General features: G+C 42.8%; 1 protein-coding gene and 1 long non-coding RNA gene across 3 annotated transcripts in view; one reads left to right on the top strand and one right to left on the bottom strand.

Moving 5' to 3' along the window:
• gpc6a (glypican 6a) overlaps positions 1 to 21,996 on the bottom strand; it is a 114,725-nt gene that overhangs the window by 81,536 nt on the left and 11,193 nt on the right. For both annotated transcript variants that reach the window (XM_028980484.1, XM_028980485.1), the window contains exon 2: positions 9,875 to 10,033. In XM_028980484.1, the coding sequence (XP_028836317.1) occupies positions 9,875 to 10,033 (159 nt within the window). The remainder of the gene's footprint in view (positions 1 to 9,874; positions 10,034 to 21,996) is intronic.
• LOC114790423 (uncharacterized) lies at positions 2,523 to 3,940 on the top strand. The gene is made up of 3 exons (XR_003749800.1): positions 2,523 to 2,598; positions 2,682 to 2,764; positions 3,820 to 3,940. It is a non-coding gene; the product is annotated as an uncharacterized LOC114790423 (long non-coding RNA).

The raw sequence follows: 21,996 nt of genomic DNA, 5'->3' as shown, positions 1-21,996 counted from the left end.
TTTGGGCACTCCAGTGATGTTGCAGCTCTAAAATATGGCCAAACTGGTGGCAATTGGCATCTTGGCAGCTGCACGCTTGACTTTTCTCAGTTCATGGGCAGTTATTTTGCACCTTGGTTTTTCCACACGCTTCTTGCGACCCTGTTGACTATTTTGAATTAAACGCTTGATTGTTCGATGATCACGCTTCAGAAGCTTGGCAAGTTTAAGAGTGCTGCATCCCTCTGCAAGATATCTCACTATTTTTTACTTTTCTGAGCCTGTCAAGTCCTTCTTTTGACCCATTTTGCCAAAGGAAAGGAAGTTGCCTAATAATTATGCACACCTGATATAGGGTGTTGATGTCATTAGACCACACCCCTTCTCATTACAGAGATGCACATCACCTAATAAGCTTAATTGGTAGTAGGCTTTCGAGCCTATACAGCTTGGTGTAAGACAGCATGCATGAAGAGGATGATGTGGACAAAATACTAATTTGCCTAATAATTCTGCACTCCCTGTATGCCCAGCGCTGTTTACCTTATGCCTGCTACAAGGAGCTATTGGGAAATTCAATTTTATACCAAAGATATGGAGATCTACCAGAAGACCAGATGGGTTTTCTGTAGGCACAGAAGAACACCTCAGTACAGTCCAAATCAGACAGGGCAGAGGAATCCACTCTGGCTAGACTGTATAATTAGCTTCTCCTGCAGCATTATGGTGCAGCATTATGGAGCATAAAAGTAGCCTCAGAAGCATTCCAGTCCATGTGAATATTTTATGTGTGCTTGTGGAGTAGAGACACAGATGTATCCACAGACCTTCCTGGCACTGCTCATACAGAACAACCTGTGCTCTGCAGCATTTCACAATCAAAAAGCGCCGTCCCTTGATTGTGTTTTAAAGTTCTGCATCTGCGATTTGTACTGTAGTGTTTGCTCTGAAACACATCATAGTAAGATTTTGAGAAGTGATCAGTGTATTTCAGTGAACTTCAGTCCGTAAGCACATTCACATTCCCAGTCTCTGATACTCACCCTGTTGCAACAGTGGAGATGAAGGTCGTGTGTTAGTAAGAGTCTAGTTGGCAAGACACGTGCCTTTGTTGCCAGATTTGGGGCATCTGAATTAGGGATGAGTACCAAAACCCAGTACGTAATCGCTCTCTGTGCCTAATTATAAAAGACAGAAGTATGGATAAGCTCTCACTTTAACAGTTCTGCTGTCCGCACTGGACAAATATAAAAAAAATCCAAATAAACATTACCTAGCATATTTTACCAGACCAGCCTTTCGTAATTTCCAATGATATTCGTTATACGCCTGCACTGCCGATATTTGCGATCTCACGCAGGAAATGTCTATTCCGCAGTTTGTTATAGATTAATGTTGGCTAAGCTATAGATAATTATTTTACTTTAAATTAACAATGTTGTTATTTCTGTTGTCAATTTCCCAACAAAATTTACAATAAGAGTACGTTTAAATACTGAATCGATAAGTGGTATCAATAGAAGTAGTAATACCGTTAAAATCTTAACAATACCGATCCCTAATCTGAATTGGACAATTTGTTTAAAAATATGCTTGTCGAAGAATGATTAAGTAGTTGGAGCAGTTAAATACATATAGAAAATTGGCAAACTGTCTGTGTATTTGAAGGCATTTTTGGACGATTGGGGGAAAAAAATTTACCATCTTGCAACAATATGTGATTTGTGAACGTCTTGAATTAAAATATGTGTGAGAGCTGTCAGTCATAGCCACAAGCTCCTCCCATTTTAATATTTGTTCATACAAAAAAATTCTTTTCTTCTGTATTTCAGAAATAGTTAACAGCAAAAAGTGCTGTTCCACCTCTCCAATTAACAAGCAAGCAGTCTTTTCGAATACTGTAACTTATTTGTATAAATCCAGAAGACTTGAAGTGGCATTAGACATCAAGTGTCACATGACTCAAACCTCACTCCTCAGGCTGTGAGTAAGTAACTGGGCGTAACAAATTACTATATGTAGCCCCCGAAAAAACTTAAGTCTTCTTCTCTACTTATCAGCAATTCAGTGGCTATTGTGTACTGTGGATGGAGGCGAGATCACCCTGGAAGACACCAGTCCAATCAGGATAGATGTGTTGCATCAAGTGATAAAATGCCCCCGCTGCTGCTCCACTCATTCTTTCTGTTTTTTTTTTCCCATTCAATTGTGTCCCATCTGGGTCTTGATTTCGTTGGCAGTCACGCCTGATTTCGCCTAGTTCTGTAAAAAATGAAGCTGCCTCTGACCCTCGGCAGCTGTACTTACTGGAGGCACATGAGGGCACAGCCCAAAGTGGAAAGTGAATGAGCCGTTAACGCCTGCCATTATGGGGAGGGTGACACAGCTATTTCCACAGCCCTGCCCGTCCACTGAACCACAGTCTAAACAACACTGGACCAAACTGAAATGGCAGGGTAGGACCAAAACATACCAAGGAACTTAGCCAACAATTTCCAAAGAGATAAAAAAGAACAGCACTATATAGCACATAGCAGGTGAGATATGGCTGCTCATGTACTACACAATGAGAACTGCACTTAAGACATCTTGACGGATGTCCACTGATGTCCACTGAATGTAGGTCAAATTTATCAATGAATTAGGTAGCTAGGTAAAACTGTACTATATATCATTAAATCTTTATTCTTTATTCTGCACAGGCCTTTTTAATTGATTCAAGCCTTCTGGTGGAAACAATGGTCAGCTGACACGGACTGAAAGCCCCGACTAAATGCCCCGACTAGTGAGACAAAACTTTACCTCCTAATTATGTTGCGTTGAATTTACTCGACATTCTCTTTTTTTCAGATTTTAACTTGAGTACTTTCAATATTAAACTGAGCAATTTTTTTGTACACTCAAACGTAACAGGCCGCCTATATGAGTTTCTCAACACAGATTTCTGTACATTCAAAAGCTGTGGTATTAGTGACCACACTCTATGTGCTACTTTTTTTTTATTTAGTGCCCGGGAAATACAGCCCATAGCCTTTATTTGTAGAAGGGCAGTGGTCATGACTTACCAGTAAGGACACACGGTAGCAGTTGAGAAACCGCGGCTCAATAAAAATAGCGCAGACATTTACGTTGGCCCGGAAAATCAACAATTTGATATTTTACAAGAGGGAAGAGAGCAACGGTCTGGGCGACATAACGCCCACATCAGGCCAGTCCCAAACCGAGCAGACTGCACACGCAACAAGGTGCCACTTTCGGTTTTCCCATAATCAAGTAATTTAAGATAATTCTGTCAGCACATAAAATGCAAGGGCTTGGTACTTAGCAGGCCGGTCAAATTTCCCTCTGAAGACAGAGTGGGAGAAGGAGAGGAGGGGGTGGCGGTGGTCTCAGCTGTCAGCAGCACAAACTCAATGTAAGTGGAGATTGAGCACAAAGTAAATTACAGCATTGAGGACATTTCAGTGTCCCTCTCCGACATAAATAAATAAATAAATAAATGAAAAGAGATGAAATCTGATTTCCGCAGATCTCATATAACCACTTCAAATCAGTTCCAGGGAGCCGGTCGGTTCCATCCCGGAGTGTGGAACAAACAGGGGTCCGTCTGTCCCGACGTGATGAAATTACTCAAAATGGCAGACTGTCCCCCCCTTATGGGGGCTGCCGCCAGCCACGAGCTAAAGTGCTGGACCAATCCGATTGCCCTGCTCCGCTGAGAATACTCTTCCTCCTGACGGTCACTTTAGCTGACACAAGCCCTTCACAACAACACTTACTTATTCATGTAGGCTTCCAGGAAGTACACATATATACATGGTTCTGGTTTCTATCCCCCAGCCTGTCTCTAAAGTCTTCTCCCACTCATCCTCAACAACCTCAATGCATGCACTTCGCATCCGACCCCATGAACCCAGCTCCTCATCAAGAACGGACACTTCTGAATCTGTGTCCAAGCGGCAATGCACGAGAAGCATTTCACTCTGCAACTCCCTGTCCTGTTCAGCTGTATATACCGGGCCGTGTGGTACATTACACACACACATTCACTTCTTTGTGAGGATGTGCAAAATGTGTGTAACAAGATCTGTCTAAACATGACCCACAAAAAAAAACGCATCTTTTGAATCCATTTCCGTATTTGAAGTGCACTGCTTGAATCAAGTAAGAATTGTGTTTTAATGCAGATAAATAAAAATGTTCTGAGACGAGCTGAACATTAAAAGTGGTCCAAGTCAAATGAGAGCTGCTAAAAACATTTCTGATGATATCCTTTAAGGCACGCTAGGAATTGTGGGTGCACTTTCTCAAGACCTCACTGAAGCGGTCTATGAATAGACACATCAAGTTACAAAGATGATAAGTATCTGTTCTAGTCCTCCACAACTATAGAACAAATAGCAATCGTACATGATTCGCTTTAATCTGAGCTTATGAATCTTGTCCCATGTTATTTCTTTTTTATTCATAGTTCTTGCTTTACAACCAACAAATAACCATCACTCTTTACAACCAAAAAAGAGCCATCTGCTCTGTCCAGACACTTTAATATTTACTATGTGTTATAATATCCTGGATGCTTAAATACATGCTTCAGCCCTAAAGCGCGAGAAGAAGAAAGTGAGAATTACAAGAAATAAGAATTACATCAGAAATGCAAGACATAAAGACAGGGTTGTAAGGGTGAAAAGTCAGAAATAGGTTTCCATATTTCACAATATGCTACTTTTTGGGAAAAAAGAGCACATTAGAAAAGCGAATGTTATGGGCTGGTTCTGAAGTGTAACGTAACATACATGGGACGTGCAACTTAATGGATGTAAAATAACAACCCCTTGCCCTTATCATTGCAGCACAGATTTATGGCATCGTTTCCAACTGGTCCAACAACCAGTAGATTGAGCCATTGTGGTTAAACACCATGTTGCTACAGACTATTAACTACTGAAAGCCAGATGATTGCATATAATTTATGTATTCTTCTTTTCTTTTTACAAAATAAAAAAACAGAACTTTAAAAGTCGTTTAGAAATGAAAAAATAATTGTGTCTTTTTTAAACGTATGCAAGTCTTCTCCAGAAACATGAAAAACGAGCAGAATTAGGGCAAGGACGACAGGAGACAGAAGAGTGAACTTCATTCCTCCCAGAGCTCTGAGGGGAGTGGCCATGTGTGCCACGTCCCTTCTGCCAGCACCCAGCTTCCACATTTTACAGAACATGGAACAAGCGTATCAACACAGGCGTCTAGAACCTTCACCTGCTTCTGTGTTCGAGGGTTAATAAAGGAATAAATTGCTGGAGGAACGTTGCTGCATCTCCGCATCACCGGCACGCCCTCCCCCGGGAGTGTCAGGTCCAATCGGCTGCCGCTCCCGAGGCCACTTCTGACTGGATTTAAAATGATGGGGGAAACGAGGAGGGAGAAAGTTATGAGAACTGCCATATGGGAGTGGGAACAGTCTCCACCAGGCACCGATTCTTTATACACGGCCACCCTGCGGAGCAGTTCACTGAGGAAGAAGAGGAAAAAAAATATATATTGTGCAATATGTGGGAACTGGAAAAACCACACCCACACATACGGTGTAAAGGAAAAAAAAAACAAGAAACACAGATGCTCACAGACACGCACTCACTCCAATACTGAGCCGTCTGTGTTCGCAGTGCCGCGAGAGCAAAACCTTCCATAAACATCACTGGCTCGAGGACTCGGCTGAAAACGCAATATTTACCATCTGCAGCGTCCCACCCTGACGTGATAATGTGCCCCGCCCACGAACCCATCTGCCCGCGTGCAGCCGGCGGAACTACATGTAAACACTGTCTGACGTAAAAACACAGCTACAACAAACGCGAGTCGGATTTTTTATTTATTCGCTTTTTTTTTTTTTTTTTTCACCCGGGGGCTTCGGAAGGCTTCCTTTTCACAGTTGCCGGCTGTCACACTGCGATGGAGTGATGGGGCACTGCACCTCCCATCAAAACTGAAGCAGCTCCTCCTTTCTGCTGTCAACAGTTAGCAGTCAAGTATCAACCATCAAATTCCTTTAAAGGTGCAACTATTTACTGAGTCAGGACTGCTAGTGCAACGTAGATGCACGAAAGAGTGTCTTCATAATGGATGTTTTCAACCTGCTGTAAGCCAGGCAACATCTGAGCCCCTTCCTCCAGACCCGAAGGCCAAGCAGTGTACATCTGACATAAAGTGCTTCTTTAAATCAGTCTTGTTAGCACTCTATATTACCAAATGCAATTGGCCAGTCATGGCATAGCGGGTAAGCGGGTAAAAAAAATGTAAATTTCGTCTAGCACTTAACAATTCCCTAGCATGTTCTATTATTGACAAGTAAGGCCTTATCAGGGCTCTTAGTTTTATAAATCAAAATCTATAGAAACCGAATTAGAATCCTCTTGTAATTCACTTTGGATAAAAGAAAAGTAAAGTAAGGAACCGCCAAGACGCTGCTCCCCGGCTGTGCTGTGTATCACGATGACAATGATTCACTTTCTTTCTTACAACATGACCAATTCACCAAACAATCTGTACAAGTTTATAATATATATATATATATATAAAACAGTTAGAAACTACACAGCAACGGCAGTTGAGGTTCTGGTTTTGAGTTGGACTTTGAGTAATCAGAAGTTTGAATCCCGATCCGCCAAGGTCCCACCGAGGTGCCACTGACCAAAGCTCCACACACTGCTCCACGGGCACCTGTCATGGCTGCCCACTGCTCACCAAGGGTGATGGTTAAAAGCAGAGGGCACATTTCATTGTGTCACTGTGTGCTGTGCTGCAGTGTTTCACAATGACAATCACTTCACTTTCACTTTCAGATAAAGGAGGTCTCTATGCTTCTCACATTTCAATGATGGGTTCTGGCATCTAAATGTACAAAAGCCCTCAAAAAAAAAGATTCAACTCAGGAATGTCTAACGCACCACAGGAAACCAGGATAAACAAAAATCTAAAGTCAGCGACGTGAAAAGCATGCAGTGGAGCTAGAGTTAACTTTTTTTTTTTTAGTATTATTCTGCATGCTTTCACATGCCAGGCTTCAATCATCCCAAGCTGCTTTTGCCCTGATGTAATCAAGTCTGAGGATTACAGTTTCCCATTTTCAGTGAGGCAGGAAAAGTGCTCATATTTGTATAATCCTGGAGATCCAAGTTCCACATATGCAATGCTTAAAAAAATGTTAGAGCAAGGCACCATATGGTTTTGTAATGCAGTCGTGCTCCAACTTTTAGATTTAAAACATAGCAACAATTTGCAAGCCTCTCCTGGTCAACAAACCAATTCTCACATGGCCACATGTTCATAGAAGAATGTGTTAGTGTCGGCTATAAACATGCAAAATTGCATGTATTGCCACCTCTGGCAGTGTTACATGATTATTTTCATTCTTATTCATTATTCCAACAAATCTTTTATTTCCCCTAAAACCTGACATTTTTACTGAAACTTCCTTTTTGAACCTATAATTATATAATTGGTGTGTTAGAGACTTTATGGGAAATTTCACACTTCTGGAATATCTCTTGACACTGCCTTAAAATTATAAAAAGCTTGCTTTTCAGCAGATATCTCAAATCACACTTACACTAATTACACATTAGCCAAGAGGCGTGCAAAAACAACAAAAATCCCACCACTTTCAGCAGCATTCACAAGTGTACCCAGGCTAAATCCCAGATCCACTCAGAGACCCCAAACGTACCGAGCTTACTCAATAATGCATCAAAAAGCCCATAATCAAAAGTTGGAGCTGAGGATTGCTAAATAGGCTCCTATAAATAGCCAGGGACAGAAATGAGGACATATCGAATGGATGAAGAGTGGACTTTTTCATCTGAGTCCAGCCCACGTCAAAACCCATAGCTTCATGGCTGCTTCATGCCTGCTTCAAATTTAATCGGAATAAGACTTTATAGATACAGCAATCCTAACAACTGGACTTATATTGTAAAATGTATTTTACTTTACTTTACTTTACTTTATTTAGCAGACGCTTTTATCCAAAGCGACTTACAATAGGAAGACACCAGCAATTCTCGTTCGATTTCCATAGAATATCGAGTTTACAAACTAAGAGCCCTGATAAGGCTTAGACTTGTCATTGAAGAGCATGCTCGGAGAGTGTTGGGTGCTAGACTAAGAAAAATTATAATGTATTTATACATTTTGTATTTGTTTGTTCAATGTGTACGCATGTGCTTGTGTAAGTGTTAGATTTGTCTGTAATATTTTTGGAATAAGAGGGTTTTCACCTGCTTCTTAAAAGTGGTGATGGTCTCGGCTAGTCGTGTGGAGGAGGGCAGGTTGTTCCACCAGCCAGGGACAACAACGGAGAACAGACATGATTGGAATCGGAGACCCCGTGAAGAAGGAATTTTTAGTCTCCTTTCGTTTTCCGATCTGAGAGAGCGTGCAGGAGTTTTTTTGCATAAACAGTAGCAAATTTGAAACACATAAGAATAATTTTGGTGTGTGTTTGTGTATTAAATTCAGAATGGTTCCGAAAACAGTTTTTACAATAAAATATGTGTGTGTGTGTGTGTGTGTGTAGGGGGAGCCAGAGGGGGTGTTCTCCCATGGCACCAAAAAGGCTAGGGTCGTCCATGCCCCTGAAGGTATACATTTAATCTGAAAATGGGACGTTCAAGAATATGAGGAAATTTTCTACTTCCCAGTTCAGAAATTGTAATTGTGACTTACTCATGTTTCATGTTTAAGTGAAAATTTGGACCAAATGAGCAAGAAGCTTTACTATTATTATTTCATTTAACATATAGCACAACAATACATTGAAGTCTTGCCCTGCACCATGTTTGTAAGTGTCACGATGACTGGACATGGCGAGGAAGTAAGTCCTTACATTGTGACAGTATGTCATAAATCATTATATTCAGGGGTTACGCAACACCAGTAGATGGTGATAAACACAGTATGAACAAAGTAGTATATTTAAGTAGTCTTGAAAAAGTCTTCATATATTTTGGCCAATATGCTATATAGTGAGAAAAGTCTCAGCATGTGATGGGATGGATTTAATAACAGGACCTCTTAATTGGTTTCCCTTTAAGGCGGCTTCCAGCCGAAGCGTCAATTTTTCTATTTGAATCTGTTTTCTTTCTAATTATTTCCTCCCTACTATGAAACAGACTGCAGTGGCCGCCTACAATTCTCAATTACGAAAAAAATATAATTACATGTCTCAGCATTTATTTTATTAATGTTCATTTATGTTTTGCATTAATGAAACATCATCCAATTAAGAGCCTTTTTTCCCTGCTCTCTGCGGTGGCCACAAGCTTAAGTCTATTCGCTGTGCAAAAAAAACTGTGGAAGTTTGCTAGAGAAAGGAGACTTTATGATTTTTTTGCATCATCAATTAAGAGTAGTGCTAGAATGTTCTTCTTTCAACAAAGGGACCAAAAAAACTAAATATGAACAAATGTAATTTTACTAAATCCTTAAAATCCCACATTTCCCACTTCTTCCCAGCATTGAGGTGGACTTTGAAGGCGTGGGTCTGCAGGGCCCTCACGGTTAAAAATGTGAACGGAATTAGAGCCGGAACATGTAATTTAGTGATTTGACATCTTGCTTGAGTTCAGATTAATATTTATTCAGCTGTTATACCAAGGTCTTTCACCTAGATTCTTTCTCCAAATCCCCTCGCTGCTCAAGAGGCAAAAAGGTTGTTTTACGGCCACGTTGGAGTATACAAACGAGCTCACATCCACACATTACAACAACCCCGAGGAATTCGAGGAGCCGTCCTTCGCGCGTGTCAGCAGTGATTTTCTTTCCCTCCCAACTCAACTAATGTCACCTTGCTGAAGTAGGCATTCACAGAGCAAAGAAAAGAACCCGCTAAACTCACCATCGAATTTTTGGTGACGGGACACGAAGGTGGTGCGCAACGTGTTGCTCGTCTCCTCCACCAGGCTCTCGAAGTCCAGCTTGCTTTGCTGGCTGAGCCGGTCCTCCATCTCCGAGGTGCAGCAGGTGTAGCCTTGGGAACACACGCGCAGATGTTCGCCTACGACAGAAAGGGAGACAGAGGAAGGTTGGTTTTTGAACGTGGGCTATAAAGGCAGCCGCCATGAAGGAGAGAGTCCATCAAACCCTCACAGAGAGAGAGAGAGAGAGAGAGAAAGAAAGAGATGGGGTGGGGCATTACTATTTGATCAGGCGGCTCTTGTGATTTTGGTATTCCCGCACCAACACTGCATCAAAGTAGCAGTGACGTAAGCACTCCTGATGAAGTCGAAACCTGCGCCCCACACTGGACGATCACAGTCAACCAATTTACCGTTTTTAAAAAAATATCAAAATTATGTTCTGTGTTGTGTGACCCGCCATGTGCACAGAACATAGAAGGATTACTTTTTTAATCCAATTTGAACTAATAAATGTCCTATGGTGGCACCTCACACCTCCAAGAAAGAAAGTGAAGTGATTGTCACATGTGATACACAGTAGCACAGCACACGATGCACACAGTGAAATTTGTCCTCTGCATTTAACCCATCACCCTGAGTGAGCAGTGGGCAGCCATGACCAGCGCCCGGGGAGCAGTGTGTGGGGACGGTGCTTTGCTCAGTGGCACCTCACTGGCACCTTGGCGGATCGGGATTCGAACCGGCAACCTTCTGATTACGAGGCCCCTTCCTTAACCGCTAGGCCACCACTTTGAATCCCGGATAGGACCTTGTGCCTTTTGATGGTTTCTCCATCAAAAGGCACGTACACTAGATGGATTGGCGACTCTAAATTGACCGTGAGTGAGTGTGTGAGAGAGTTGTGTGTGTGTGTGTGTGTGTCCGCTCTGTGACCACTGTGCTGGGATGGAACCCTGAGTGACAAGACTAACCAGTTAAGGATGGTGAGTGAGTGACTGTATGCCACTCTATTTTTTCAAAGAGAAGAACTTTAAGAATTTATTGAATTGACCAAATTTATGTCAACTCTTCAAATGTACATTTCATATGTGAATTATAATGTTGTTGTAGATATATTGGTTTCTATGTTTCTAATTATGGTAGCATTCAGGAAGAAACTTCATATTTATTCATTTTTGCCATTTGCATCTTTAAGGACCACGTTTGTAAATTAGGATGGTACAGTCCTTATTTGACACGATTCACTAGTTTTATTTCTACTTCAAGATCAGCCATGATCAATTTAACTGCGCCAACTGCACATTATTAAACGCTACGAAGGCTGACCGTCTTTCTACCCATCTCAGCCCACTGGCTGAAGCATCAGCAGTAGATGAGATATCTAGGCTGATGGCCCTAATTATGGTCTTTGATTCGATTTTTGTTGATTGCCTTGAACATCACCACACACTCAAGCAGATAATAGTAAGCCTCTGGCTGCCCTTGTCAGCTGCTTGAAGTTGCCAAACAATTAGAAAAGTTGGAAAGAGGCTAAATCTTCTGATGAGGTAACAAGGCCACGTCAATGTTGAAGAGCGAAAGAGCGGGGAAAAAAAAAAGGGGGGGGGGGTGATTTATCTTCAACAGCTGCACCCCTTCTCCCCAAATCCCAGTTCCGTCGCTGCTCTGCAATGAAGACTTCATTACGTGTCATTAGAACGCATAGTGATGGAACACACTGTCAGATGGAACACACTCCCTAACGCGGCAACTTGTTCCCAGGCTCAGCACCGGCGTGGCGCCACATCTGGAATCTGGGACATTTTAATGCAGGGCAAAACGGCCCAGCTCCTGGCTAATGATGGGGAAAGTTAAAATTACCTTAAACCCGGCCATGAACTCATTAAAGCGCTGAAAAAAATGGAGCCATCATTCCGGTCAGTGGCCAGAAAGCAAGTGACAAATTCCTATGATTCTCCAGAAGGCGCTGGAGATAATGGACTCGCCTTGATTCATTGGAGGCTACGTGCAGGCAATGTTTTTTGGCCAAGTATCTAATAACAGCCATCAACAACCCCATAAGTGCAAACACTTAGCCCAGAAAAGATTGTGCAAGCAACCAAGTCTCATCTAGACTGCAAAGAGAGCAAATGGCCAATGCATAAAGAAGTCCTCACTCCTCACTCCACTCTTCACAAGTGGGGCCTTCTGCTGCATGCATTTCACTGATTGCTTTTCTTCTGGCTGAGAATTTACGGCCACGGAGCAATTAGCATTTTTCAAGACAGATTTCAGAGGCTGCTGCTCAATGGAACTCCTTGCAGAAGATGTAAAACATGGTTAAAGTGCTCGTTTGAAAGATGTCCTCAAACCACAATAATGAAACCACACACTTTAATTACAGAGCCGCCACACAGTTCTTCAAACAAGGATCTATATTTCAAGGCCAACATTCAGTTGCTCTCATCCCAGGTAGGCAGGTTCAACGTATGTTTTATGTTTATTTGATCGTATGTAGCTTTCAAATGAAATGTTACAATGGATGTTATTTACATTCATGACTTCAATTCAAATTCCCAATTTCAAAGAATTCTCAGGATGTGTGTGTGTAATTTCTTCTGTCAACCGTCAGTACAACACATGCAAGGTCATGTTTCTTTCTGGATTTATCTATTTATTTATGTCAGTCTAGAGGATGCCAATCTAAAACGTCCAGTGTTACGTTCTACACTCCACATTATTAATGTATTCCGTTATCTTAAAATGATCCTTGCTAGAAATATGTTGCTACATTTACGATATTTTTGAGGTCCAAACAAGTTGCACGTAAATAGACGCAGAGTAGAGCGGTGGTTCACACCTAACAACCGCCACTCCCTTCAGTGTTGCGAAGGATGGAAGTAAATATGTAATGAAGAAAAGGAAAAGAAGGCACGCTTCACATTGAGCCGGGCATTGCATCATTGTTATTTGTCATTTAGCCTTCATTTGTGCAGGAAAAGCCCTTGGGGTCAGTCCTCTGCTGTGAGAGAGAACAGGCCGGAGGGAGAGCAGAAAATAGGCATGGCTTTCTATGGCAACATTATAACAGTACTGTACAAGTCACAAAAATAAAAATACATAATAAGCGAATCACAGTCATCCAAAAAAAAAAAAAAGCAGATATCAGCAGATTAATACATAGTCTGATTTTCAGAGCTTAAATCCAAACGTTTTCTAATTTATTTTACAAATGTCCAATTAAAGTTTTATTAAATACTAAAATGATAAAAATCTGTATAAAATAAATAGGCCATATCACATACTGGCCCAAACCGCCCCCCCGCCTCCACCGGCCACCACTTCAACGCGGGGATCTGGACTCTTATGGTTCTTGATTGTTGGTGTCTTTAGTTTTCCTCTTGCTTCTTGTTTCTCATGATTGGTTCTCATTATTAGCTTCACTTCCGTCTTGTTTCGTTCACAATCATGCAGCTCCATCTAGAGGTACTTCCTTATATAACACTGAAAACCAACGCATTTGTCATGTAAATAAATACAGCTCTATGAATCTATTCATGTTCTTATAAATCTGGAAATCTGGAAAATGTTGCTTATCAGTGAAAAATACGCTGTTTCTAAGCCAATTTCATGAATTCGCAGCAGAAGTCTTTGCAGAGAACATCCGGCTGACATTTGTACGCCTTGAAGTTGGGCCAATGATAATGTCATAGGTTCCTGAGCAGAAGACGGTTTTGTCTTGCGCCAGCATGTGAGCCAAATCAGCCTGATTACGGGCCATCTTGCTCCGGCAGCTGCTTCATTTTGCTCCGCATTCACAGATGTTGTGAGACACCGCTCTACATGTTCCTTATTACAGGAAAGAGATTGAAATGCACATAATTATATGGGGGGGAATAATTGAAGACAAATTATAATCAGTAAAACTTTACGGCGAAATGTCCTGACATCTGCTCAAGTGCGTTTTTAATGAAAGGGGGACGGGCGATGGAACAATAAGCCACACCCCCCTCATAGATGTGACTGTGGCAGATTTACGTTTTTGCATTTTTCTTGCCTTCCTAAGCAGATGTGCAGAATCGTTACGGCTTATTATCTTCCTGGTCCTGAACACAGGGCAGGATAGCGGCGCAGCATTATAATTAGTCCTGACCTGCTGACTGCTCAGCCCGGGAAACTGCGGCGCAGCGAAACCCCGGTGAAACACGGAGAGACAAAAGCCCGCCATCAGTCAGGGGGTGCAGCAAGTTCTCCAGAGTTGTCCGCCATCGTGGGCATGATCGGTTTTAGGGTGGGAACCAAGGGTCTGACAGAGCATCATGTGGGTGGCTCCGTAGCAGGGAATTCTGGGTCCCTCTTGCCAACATCCTAATACATTATTTCTGATGTGGCCCTGTCCAGCGGATGGCCCGCAAAATAATTACAACCTTCCACCCCATTACTGACGGCCACGCATGTGGGTGCAAATTGTGCGAAACCAACTGAAAGAAGAAAGAAAGCTTTATCATCTTAGGGGATGCGCTGACCTTCAGCACAATATTATGAAAGAAAACCATTCTTGGCTGAGCCGACCTCATCACATTGCATAAAATGTTTACAAGAAAAGTCTCAGAAGATATATATAACTGACGGTGTTCTTTTTCAGTGAACGAGCAGGATTTACAATCATTGCAAATGGAACATTTTAAAATAGGATTTTAATTGAAAACAACTGAAATATGCTGAATAATTGAAAAATGCACAAGAAATATTTGTTGGTAAAGTAATTGCTTATCCATTGAACTGTAATATAGTAGTTAGTTAGAACAGTTAGAACAGCTAGGGCTGTGGCATTTACATTTTACGGCATTTAGTAGACATTTAGCCAGAGCACCTTACGATCAGTAGTTACAGGGACAGTCCCCCTGGAGACACTCAGGGTTAAGTGTCTTGCTCAGGGACACGATGCATAGTAAGTGGGGTTTGAACCTTTGATTTGTGGTAGTGTGGTTCATAGGTGAGTGTCTTACCCACTACGCTACTACCACCCCATTATTAAATGAATCACAATTAATCACAATTAATACCACCATTTCGGTAGTAGTAGCCTTGTGGGTAACACATTCGTCTATGAACCAGAAGACCCAGGTTCAAATCCCACTTACTACCATTGTGTCCCTGAGCAAGACACTTAACCTTAAGTTGCTCCACTGTCCCTGTAACTACTGATTGTAATTTGCTCTGGATAAGGGTGTCTGATAAATGCTGTAAATGTAAAATTTAAGCCTTAAGAATAAAACTTGCTATCATGCATTTAAATGTAACTATTACGGAGACAATTGTGCCAAACAGGCTCAGATAAAAATGCTATAAAACACATAATGTCCATCTTTATTTACGGCTTTTCTCTGGTTAGAATGAATGTCGCAGCCGTGTCATACATCATTCCAGAAGACATAGGAAATGTACAAAATACAGTAAACATGTTCAATTTATCACAGCATTCATTTTTGTTCACTTTTAATAATTAGTATTACTGCTTCACTAAAATGAACGAGAAAAAGGCTGTGTGGGAGAACTCCTCTTTACACGCACTGTGAACCAACACCTATCCTCCCATTTACCTTGCCCTAAAAACATGCCGCCAAAGTGCTGCGAAAAGCCCCATTCAGAACGCCATTCATCCGCTGAGCTGAGGTGTATTGTCGTGTCAGAATATGTCATTTCTGTCAGCTAGAAATGGGGGCAACAGAGCAACCGGAGGCCGAGGCAGACAAGCGCATCAAATGCATTTTTGTCTTGTGAACAACAACACACTCATAATGCCACATTTTTATACGAAAAGCGTTCTCGGGTGAAATCAGGAGTTGATTGGCAGTGGTGAAGAGTGCAACAGTTTTGGTTCGATCCGCACAAAAGCTATGGATGCAAATAACCAAGTGGTCTGTCGTGAGACTGTGGCTCTATCCAAACACTGTTGTAAGTAAGGGACGCAGAGTGAAATTAGCCAGGATTTTAATTGGGGCAGTGGTTGCCTAGAGGTTAAGGAAGCGGCCCGGTAATCAGAAGGTTGTTGGTTTGAATCCCGATCCGCCAGGGTGCCACTGAGGTGCCACTGAGCAAAGCACCATCCCCACACACTGCTCCCCGGGCGCCTGTCATGGCTGCCCACTGCTCACTCAGGGTGATCGGTTAAATGCAGAGGGCAAATTTCACTGTGTGCATCGTGTGCTGTGCTGTTGTGTATCACATGTGACAATAACTTCACTTTAACTTTACTTTAGATGACCAACAACACCTCGCTGCTGTGTTCCAAGATTCCTTTTCAGTTTACTCTGTATTCAGCTAGGCTGTAAGCATCACTGTTTAAGTCGTTAACAGTTTTAATAGGGGGATAAAGTTAAGTGTGTAGAATTGAAATAAAAAGTGGTAGCACTCCTCATCACGCTCACAGTTCCATGCTTAATGACATTAAGAGGATTATAATGAGAAACAAATGCCCTTTTTGTTTTCTTTTTTGTGAGATAAATCTCTGTTTTTGTGCTGGAATCACTATTAGAATCACTCCACTTTAAGCTGGTAATAATTACCACATGGATAATGAGTACTTAATTGGGGTGTGAAGCAAATTAGCTCGCTTTAATAGTCAGTTGCTAAAAAGGAATTGATGAAGGGATTAAAGCATTAAATCAAAAGAAAGTTGATTCTTTCCACTGGCAAGAATGTAGGCATGGAAATTTTATTTGGAATTATCTTTTTGGATAAGGCCACTTCCAGCACGGGGGTCTCAGTCAAATGGATGCTCAGTGTGTGGGAGAGGCGCAGTCTACGGCAGTGCAGGTCTTTTCCGAGCGTTAACGCCAAAATCCTTACGGGATTAATTCCTACCGAGACTCACACTCTACCCACTTTGATTCATTAACTAATGGCGTTTAAAATGAGGTAATTAGGTGAACTGGGAGAAGTTGGCTGCTGCCTGTAGAACACTCTGATACTTCAGATCTGCGAGCGCCTTACTCTTGCGTACCGTCTTTTTGGAAATGAAGAGCTTATAAAGCAACACAATTGTGAACATTCCTGCGCGGAGTTCTTCACCTCGCAAAATACCGCTACGCCATTACCTTCTGATGTGTCCGCATCTCTCTGTGACACGAGGAACCTCTCTGTGAGTCATAATAAGTCATATTTCTGCTCAAAATGCCAACAGACCCAAATTTTCACTCTTTGCTTCAAATGTTAATTGTAAAAAGAAAGGAAAACTGCAAAAGGCTTCTACACTTTTTTTATTCACACTGGAAACCCTTTTTAACCCTTCAGTATAGGCAGAGATTTGTGCCCGTTGAACCTGATATTGAATTGAATACATTTAAATCTGAATTGCACAAACTGAAATTGAATTGAATATATTTGAGTCTGAATTGTGCAATTCCGATTAAAACGCATTCATTTCAATTTCAGTTTGACCCTGGCCATACTTCAGGATCAGCAGAACTGTGTCCCAGGGCTACTCCTCCACACCTACACCACCTAGTCACCACAACACATAAAACTCCCTCTGCCCTGACTGTGGAACAGCGCCACGTTTGAGCTCTCCTCCTGCTTCAGCTGCTGCACAACATAAAGTACGATGCGTGCCGCTTCGTTTTCGTCACGGCTAAAGTGAATTCGTGCTCGTGCACCTAGCCGTGGGTGGGATTTATTAGACAGTATGTTGATGTGATGGTAGCAGGGGGGGGGCAAGGGCAAGTGACTTTGACGAGAGTCGATTCGGGATGGCTGAAGCTGTAGCTCATGTAGGATGTTCTGGGTCTACAGTGGTCGGGACCTAGCAAAAGCAATGACGTTTATCATCTGTGCTCCAGTAGCCGATCTATGCCGTGAGTCCTCCATTTTTAGTAAGAGTCGTAATGTTTTGGCGCCCCGCCGATTGCGTGACATTTAATTATAGTTTTTCTTGCACAGTGAATTATGCGCTCGGTCCCTGTTAAAGAACGTAGAGCCTTCTTTGCATCACTCCCAACAAGTGCTGCTGTCATATTGTAATATCTGCAATTTAGCCGACGGTTAATGGTGCCCAACGCAGGACGTGCGCGCTCGTCAAAGAAATCCATGTTCAGATCTTGTGCGCGCGTGAGTGCAGTTCATTAAGTCGAGCTCGTCTCTGCTGAATTGAGGCGGGCGTGGGGACGGATCGCGCCCACTGCTCTTCACCATGCCAGAAAAGTTGAGGCAACCCTCCATGGTATTCATTAGTCTATCTCGCCACAAGGGCCTTCTACATATGGAGGCGGCCATATGCTAAGTCCCCTGGACCCTTGTGGCAATTTTCTTTTTTTTTCTTCCTTTTCTTTTTCAAGTGTCCTTGCCAATCCCTCAAGCTAAGAAATAAAGAGCGCCGGTCGTATAAAAACCAGCTCCTCTTTAATCACATACTCCATGCTTTTATGAAGGGTTAGATAATGCTTCTGAGTGGGCGAGAAGAGAAAAGAAACATTCGTTGTTATCTCTGGCCGGTTCGGCGGTTGTAGAGACTTTTGTCACCAGACACAGACAGACAATCATTTACCAAACTGTTCTGTTCTGTGAGGAGCGAGCAAGAGCCCGGTCAGAAACAACAGGGAGATTTTGGCCACTTGTTCATCACGAAAAAAAAGGGTCGGCGTTGAGGCGGAAACCGGAGTCCGGTGACTAATCAGTTCCCCTGCCTGGCAGCGACGGGTGTTTTTTCGCACCACGCAGAAAGCCGCGCTCGATAACGGGCAAACTCGGCGCGGCATGAATCACCCTCGCCGCCATCGATCCGCCATCAGACACGGCCTCATCAAAAATCACCTCCGGGACGCGCGAGGGCGGCTGGGGCCGCCGCGGACCTCTGCAGCCGGTGCCTTTCATTAGGGCCCCGGCAACATGTTCAGATATTAGGCTAATGTGCCAAGGCCGTCTCTGCGGATTTCAGAGACGCTCTCTGTGCGATGCTCTCATTAGTATTAAAACAGCGGGCGAAAAACGGTGCCGCGGCCCAAAAGCCGGCATTGATCGGTGAAATGAGATGCAGAACCCCCCCCCTTCGCCTTTCTACTTTCTATTTGATCAGAATAACAGAGGAAGCCTGCAGGGAATACAACTGCACTTGGTATCTACCAGGGCTGACTGCTGCATTTTCTTTACTTCTCTCTCTCTCTCTCTCTCACTCCGAGGGCAGTGGTGGACTAGCGGTTAAGGAAGCAGAAGGTTGACGGTTCGAATCCGATCCGTCCCCACACACTGCTCCCCGGGCGCCTCTCATGGCTGCCCACTGCTCACTAAGGGTTAAATGCAGAGAACAAATTTCACTGGCATGTGCTGTGCTGCTGTGGATCACAAGTGACAATCACTTCACTCCCTTCGGCCCTGCAGAGCAATGACAGGGACAGGGACACGTCAAAAATGATACAATTAAACAGGCCTGGAAAACAGACTCGTGGAAAGACAGGTCGGGCCACGGCTCTTTCACGTTTCAGCGCCATCAGGGAGAAACGCTCCATCAACTGCTCCTAGGCCATACTCATACCATACCGAGGTCCCGGAGTGGGCACCGGCACGGCGAAACGCACCCTTGATCTCGCCGGCATGACCTACGCTGCCACACAGAGGACTGCAGGAGAACAAAAGAGTTGTGTCCCTCGGAAGAGAAAGTGCTCACAGCGGAGATTAAAGGTTGCAGAGCAACGCGCCGGGAGTTGTTTCATCTTCAAAGCGGGGGACAGGCGTCTGTAGGCCACTCCGCAAACATGATTATATCATGTTCGCTGCTGAGCAAACACTCCGTGCTCGTCAGTTACATTTCAGAGTACTTCGTTACAAATGCTGTGTGCTTTGCAGACACCTCAAGCCTCATTTTTTGTGAGAATCCTGTTACCACGAGAAGAAGAGTAATTAAATAGTCAGCATTACTGCTTTGTACCTACATAGATTTGTTTTATGGGATAAGACTAGGCCCAGGTCACATTATATATCATAAAACACTGACATTGTACTTGGCTGATATAATAAAACCACAGCTCAACTTTCGTAATTTGATTTTTAATGATGATGCGAATTTTGCACCTTTTCTTGTCTTCGCTCTTCACAAAAAGCGGAAATAGAAAACCAACACTGATTTTGATGGCAGGACAAGGCAACCAGATGGACAATCCCCCTATTGATTTCATTCCCAGTATCTATATTTTCCACTGGGCCCTGAAACCCAAATAAAGCCTCTTCAAAAAGCCATGCTAGATAATTCCCTACACCGAAAGCCACCATATGTCACCAGCCCAAAAAGTTGAGAAAATCATATCTTACTTTCAATAAGTTGTATTTCCAACCTTCACAATAATGGACTCATCTACAGTCCAGAGGTTTTTCCCAGTCTTGCATCTGATGAAGTGTATTAAAGTGAGTGTGGAGAGGCAGCTTTAGAAAGCAAAAAAATAAATAAAATTATCTGCCAGCACTCGTTTAAGAAAGTTATTTATCTTAGACATACAAATTTAGTCAAGTCAGTTCTTTAGTCAAGTCCAGATTTTCTTGCTTGTCAAAAATGTGTGAAGTACAAAGGATAGACTAGAGAAGTGAACGTATTTAACTTTCAACAGTATAATGCCTGATAGCATACTGCAGAGTTAGGGATGTGCACGCTTCATTAGCATCTGCTTCTACGGGGCTTGAGCTTAAATATGCCTCAAATCAATATGCCACATGGCCCACTGGTTCATTGGCCTTTGTAACCATGGCCTGCGATGTTAAAATGGACATTTAATATGGCCCACCTACAATGCATCTTCTGATGACACACAGGTCATGTAATGGTGTGGCACTACACCACACAGTAATTTAAAGTCAATTTAATGTACATTAACGCTCTCATGAGCATTTTTACAGTCCCGTAGTCAAATCCACTGAACTCTAATTAGACCTCACGCTTGACTTGAATCTTGGAAGTTCTTACAATAAATGTCAGCTGTATCCATTTGGATGGATTTTCCAGTGAGGCCTATTACCTTTGTTGGGAAACGAAATATTGTCCATATTGTGGCAATGTTGTCCATTCAGAGTCAATATGGAATATGAAATGCATTTTGGAAGCTTGGAAGAAGCAGACCTATCCATAATAGAAAAACAACAGCGAATTACAAAACGGAGGCATGTAAAATGACCACCGCTTTAAATGTAAGGCAAGTGAGAAAAGCCCGGCATGCATCTAACTCCCTGGATGCTATCTCCACAGATGTTAACTGGAGCATGGCACAGCAACCCAGGTAGCAGCTGGTGGCTGGACAGGGCCCAAGGAAAGCCCTGAGGGGTCTAATGATCCCCTGCATTTGGGTCTCACTCCAACAGCAGCAGTGCCAATCTGGGCGGAGCGCTCATGGCGGTCCGCTGCTTGCCAGGAGGCAGAGGAAATGTTGTTATCACCACCCAGTCCACTAAAACACAAAGCCATCTGCATTGGATGGACAATTAGGCGTACTTTTCAAACTCCATATGTGAAATGTAGGTTTCTGGAAAAGCTGTTGGGCAGAGAGCGTAGATTGGGCTTTTTTCATCAAGAATCATTAGGAAAGCTGTTCTGATTTCCATTCGGTGATAAATATAGAGGCAGAGTAAGGCAGAGACAACGGTGAGTCAACTATGCAAACCAGCATGCAGTTATTGAGAGGAATGTGGCTTGGCAAGTCATAGAAAGAACTATGACCCTAACCATTGGTCAAACTACATCTAATACTGTAGTTTGACCTCACACTTGGCTCTCAACTCGGAAGCTCTAAAAATAAGCGAAGCCTGTTGCCTCTCTTGGACGATCCTATCCATTTGGCAATGTTATCCATGCGGTGGCAACATGAAATATGGAATGTGCAACAGAGACCAACATAAGGCATTTTGGAGTTTGGGAGAAGCTTTGAAAGAACTGAGACACTAACACAGCCATTACTGCAATTCAACCTCAAACTTAGCTTGCAAATTGGAAGTTAGGTAAATACAATAAATGTTAGGTCAAACTACAGCAGTGAATTGAAACACTTCAGTAACTAGTCTTGTGATGCAATCTAAAGAGACATTTTGCATTACAAAATGGGGCAGATGAAAATTAAAGTGGTTGTTTTTGTCATTGTGATAGACA

Source organism: Denticeps clupeoides, chromosome 5 (genome assembly GCF_900700375.1).
Source record: "Denticeps clupeoides chromosome 5, fDenClu1.1, whole genome shotgun sequence".
Classification (NCBI taxonomy): Eukaryota; Metazoa; Chordata; class Actinopteri; order Clupeiformes; family Denticipitidae; genus Denticeps; species Denticeps clupeoides.
This window is presented reverse-complemented; position numbering and strand designations above follow the sequence as displayed.